The following is a 5157-nucleotide window of genomic DNA, read 5'->3' as shown; positions in this document are numbered from 1 at the left end:
ACACTTATATTGTCTGTGCCTTCAGAGGAGATGTAAGTTGACCTTCATATAGAAATTGTGCTGAGTACTTAGTTGCATTTAATTACCCATGTACATGGCATGTAGAGGTAGCCGTAAAAATAAGACTTTTAGAAGCAATTAAAAAAAAAATTGTAGTCTGTTTCCTGGACCTTCATTTTCCCTTCACAAAGAGCAATTGTAAAGAATTTTGACTTGTTTTCAAGGAAAGGTGCCAGACCTGCGGATATACATTGTCTGTGTATCCATAGACCCTTGTAAAGTCATTAATTCTGGTTTTATTTTTACCCATAGTCATTCCTCATTTTATCTTTAACTTAGAAGAAAAGAATTAGAATCATTATGGAAACCTCCAGAGGAGGGTATCTGACTTGATAAAGACTTTTCATGCTTTATTCTTTCTCTTCAGACTGACCAGGATGAAAGTGCCATTCTAGTTGTTTGCAAATCAGTCTATATTTTGAATTCTGATAAAAATTTTAATTAATGCAGTTTTCTAATGAGATTCATTTGCTCTTTAAAATTTAGGCTACCAGTAGCTACTTCAATAAGAAAGAAACCTTCTGTTTTGCATCCAAAATTTAAAATTTTCTCAGTAATTTGCATCCTTTACATTTGGGGACCATTTAATAAATTTCTGAGCAGAATGCAAGCTTACTTAAAAGAGCTCATTGATTTCCAAAAAGGTAATGATTTTCTTATCAGTATTGAAGCCTTGTAATAATAGGTTTTTTGAATATCATATCAATTCATTACCTCTAAAAACATTTGTATTTACTACCTATTTAGAAGGAAAAGGATTCACAAGCTGGATTTGGATTTTGCTGCTTATCTGTTTTGGTTCTCCCTTTACCTCTTTTTCCTCTCGTAGAATTCACAAACTTTTTGTTCCGCCTTCTATACAGAAGGAAAAGATAGAAAAATTATTGAATAAAAGTAAAGCATTAAGATGATATAAAGATAGTAACAAATGAAAAAATTGCCTTCAATTCAGAAGAGTTTCTTTACATGAGACTACAGGCAACTTTCCCCTTCTCCCCACTTAATGTTGGGGCAAATTAGTCCTACAGGAAAAAAAAAACATATTAATTGAAACTGCTTCAGGAGATACTTCATTCTGTAATTAGACAATCATATTTGAATCTCAGATGATGATCCGTTGTTAAGAGTGAAAGTTTTCCTTTAACATATAATGGCAATTGAGGCAATATTATATGTGGATATGCCTATGTTAATAGCATGAAAGAAATGTGACCTCAAAGTAATTTGAAACTGTAGCCTAGAATAGTTCTTCATTGTCTTTCTCAAACCCATGGCTCCTAAAATTGTTGATTTGTATAGGAAATTCTAGTGTATAATTTGGGATTGTGAAATCATGGCAAAGTAAAATGAGCACTTGAAATGTCATGGATTAATGCTTTCATTGAAGTTTACTTTCTGTTAATTACCTAAGATGTGTATACTTTAAACTAGGAAACCAGAGTTAACTGATTCTGCCTCTGTACTGGATACTTTCAAATTCCTTGAAAATGCAGACTTCAGTGATGAAGATGATGAAGATGATATTGATGGGAGAGAGAAAACCATCATTGATACTTCAACGGTGGGTCATATAAGTCAGAAAATATAAAAGTATCCAGATAACCCAAATAAAAGAAAAGTAAAAATCATTAATCCGTGACACTTTTTGGCCCTTAACATTTTTCTGTCAACTATAAAAAATTCCTCTGAAATGATTTTAACTAGTATAGAGCTTAAATTCAGTATAGTACCTTTCCTTTGAAACTTTCAGTCTATTTCACTGTTACCAATCAAGTATTCAGTTCACCATTAGAACATTCCTAGATGGCTTGTGTTAAATATTACATTATTGTGATAGTGTTGTGTCACTGGTTGTAACATAGCAGCACTGATGGTACCTGATTGAGACAAATGTCATCTGGTCAAGTGTAAGCCCGTATATAATGTTCTATCTTTTCTAGGAAGCATTCCCTCTCTTGAACCCTTTAAAGCAGTAGTTCTTAACCTTAGATATATAGACTTTGGTTTCAGAGGGTTTGTGAAATTGAATGGGAAATCTTTTTTTTTTTTAAGTTTTCACTAATCTCTAGCTGAAATTTAGCATTTGCTTAAAAGCTTTCTGAGAAGGAGTCAGTAGGCTTCACCAGTCTACAAGGTAATCCATGACACAAAATATCGTAAGTGCCTCTGTCAGAGGTTTCAGGATTGCTCAAAGACTTTCTCTGTAGTCTTTGCTGGTGTAGCCATTGCCAGTTTCCTGGTTTTAGCCCAGAGTCAAATGGTAGTGATGTCAGCAGAGAGAGTTTAGCAATTGAGTCTATATAAAGCTTGGCATTAATCAATGCTCTTACTAGATGAAGGTTGATATTTAATGGGTTACTCTTAGTCTCAATGGCCATTGATTCTGATATGTAGCAGTTTCTGTCATGGCAGTCACCATGTGGTCTATGTTACGTATTATCCTGTTAATTTCTTTTTTTCTCTTAGATTCTCTTAAATTATAAGTTCCTTAAAGGCAGAAAATATGTCTTTTATATCTTTTTATTTACCTCACTTTTCCATACTCATAGTTGGGTATCATTACCAATATTATTGTAGAATTTCATACAGAATCACAGAATTTCATATTTGTAAGGGATCTCAGTATATAGTCCATCCTTCCTAACTTGATAAATAATACTCATTGCAGTGTTCTGAGAAGTGATTTTCTAGGCTTTTCGTGAAGACTTTTAGTACGTGTGAGGAACTTACTATCCCAAAATTGATCTGATATAGTCATTTATCCAAAAAAATTCAAAGAAGTTTTACCGTTTGAACAATAGGCACATTTAATTCAGTTTAACAAACAATAAGCTCTTGAATCAATCAAAAATATTTATTGAGTGTCTGCTATATTCTAGGCACTGTGCTAGCATGGATTCAAGTACAAAGAATGAAGCATTGTTTTTATCTAAGTAAGTTAGTTACCTTTGAGGATAGGGACTGATTTGTTTTTGTTTTCTGAAATGCATTACAAGTAGTAGGCACTTAAATGTTTGCTCAGTTGAAATGATTAGCAAGGCATTATGTTTAGCTTACATATACAAAGATGGATACAACACTGACCCTCTTGGTTAGCTGCTTGAAATAATTGGTTTAATGTTTAAAGAGAGGGAAGAATCGAATACAAAGTAACCATAGCATGGAGAGTATGATAAACACGAGATTTCCAGGGAATATTCTTTGAGGAATTTGAAGAGAGAATAATCACTTGTGATTGAGAAGCAGGGGTATAGAACAACTTTGAAGAGCTGAGATCTGCAGGAAGGGAGGGTTCTTTTTTAACTGGAAAACCCAAAGGAAGAGAAAAAGGAATCTCTTGGGGATGGCTAGGTAGCGCAGTGAATAGAACACCGGCCCTGGAGTTGGGAGGACCTGAGTTCAAATTTGTCCTCAGACACTTAACACTTACTAGCCATGTCACCTTGGGCAAGTCATTTAACCACAATTGCTCTCCAAAAAAGAAACAAAAAAGGAATCTCCTTAAGTGTGGAGGATTGTATAAGCAAAAGTACATAGATAGGAGAATACCACATGAGAAATGGGGAAGGAAAGAGGCTTGTCTGGTTAAAAATGTAGCCAATTTAAAGGAAAGTAGTGGGTGGTGTGGAAGAGATGAATTAGAGACAAATTGAAGAACACCTTGAATGTCAGAATCAGGAGATTATACTGAAATTACTAACCATTTCAAGGAATATTGATTAATGAATCCTTATCATCTTGGAGACAGGTTTGTAGTCACTCTACAGTTCTTTTACTTTCCCCTTTTTTTCCTCACATAAAATTTTGATTTAATGGGGCTCAATATTCTGACAGAATTTTGGTAAAGTTGGTTCCACTTAAAAATTACTGATTTTAATAACTAAAAATTTAAAACAGCCATGTAACATGGTGCACAAAATATTTTCTTCTTGAATCTCTATGATACCTTGTAATAATTAATTTGCTTTTTACTTTAAAACTAAAATGACTAGTTGAGACAAATATTTCTAAGATCTTTCTTCTACCATTGATTGAGACTGGAATGGCAAGTGAGCATAATGTTCATTTAGCCTTTGGAGACTTCTGGGCAGATTTTGTGACCATGAGTACTCCAAGAAGCCTTCTTGTCAACTGACTTTATAACATCAACTTCAACAGTCTCTCTAGAGCAAAATGATCTGCTAGTCTCAATACCAGTGACTTAGGTGGGGACTTAGAAATGTCCCTTTGACACAGAGGTATGATGGATAAGTTATACATTTCATGGCAGAATCAGGCCTCATAAAGATCTTGTTTGGTTAATTTTGCTCATTGTTCTTATGTTAGTCATATATTTAGGTTCCAGAGATAAGCCATATAATTACAGGATGAGGAGACTTGGATTGATAGAAGTTCACATTGAAAAAACAAAACAAAACTTGAGAGTTTTAAATTGACCCATTAACTCAAGATGAAACAATAGTGTGATGTGTGCTACTAAAAATGGTAATTACTTACAAGACGTAAGATTAAATTGTTCTGTGATTCTCCAGGTATCAGAACAATGGTTGAATTCATTGGGAAGTTAGATTTCTTTGTAGTAAGTTTGCAATGGTTAAACCTGACCAGAAAGGGAATGGATTGTATTATAAAAGAATTCTTCTTGTTACTGAAAACCTTCAAACACTGACTCTGTGACCATTTTAGGAATTAATTGAGAATAAAATAAATTTCTTCTCCTACCCTTTTAAAATGCATGAGCTTTTGGGAGGTCAAGTTACAGCTTTTTGAGGATGTCATGTAGGATATCTATGCCCTCTCAGAAAATGCCCTACTAATTGATGTAATATTGCATTTCCTATTATAATGTTACCTCATATTTGTGTAGTACTTTTTACTTTTTCAGTAGATTTGATCATTTTTCATATTGTATTTTGAACTACATAGCACCTTGTGATATAGTTTGAATACATGCTTATTCTTACTTCTTTTGTAGTTTGGAAATCTGAAGCCTAGAGAAGTTGTGATGCTCTTAAATCCATGTTAACCAGTGGTAGTCATTGGTCCAACCGTGTTGTGTGTGTGTGTGTGTGTGTGTGTGTGTGTGTGTGTGTGTGT

General features: G+C 33.9%; 1 protein-coding gene across 2 annotated transcripts in view; it reads left to right on the top strand.

Moving 5' to 3' along the window:
- The window catches only part of STRN (striatin), a 168421-nt gene that overhangs the window by 80006 nt on the left and 83258 nt on the right, over window positions 1–5157 (top strand). For both annotated transcript variants that reach the window (XM_069072197.1, XM_069072198.1), the window contains exon 6: window positions 1492–1621. In XM_069072197.1, the coding sequence (XP_068928298.1) occupies window positions 1492–1621 (130 nt within the window). The remainder of the gene's footprint in view (window positions 1–1491; window positions 1622–5157) is intronic.

This window comes from Petaurus breviceps, unplaced genomic scaffold (genome assembly GCF_028583685.1).
Source record: "Petaurus breviceps papuanus isolate PSGF00001 unplaced genomic scaffold, PetGlider_PUasm1.0 90845, whole genome shotgun sequence".
NCBI lineage: Eukaryota > Metazoa > Chordata > Mammalia > Diprotodontia > Petauridae > Petaurus > Petaurus breviceps.
The sequence above is the reverse complement of the archived record's forward strand: the minus strand, read 5'-3'. Positions and strand labels throughout refer to the sequence as shown.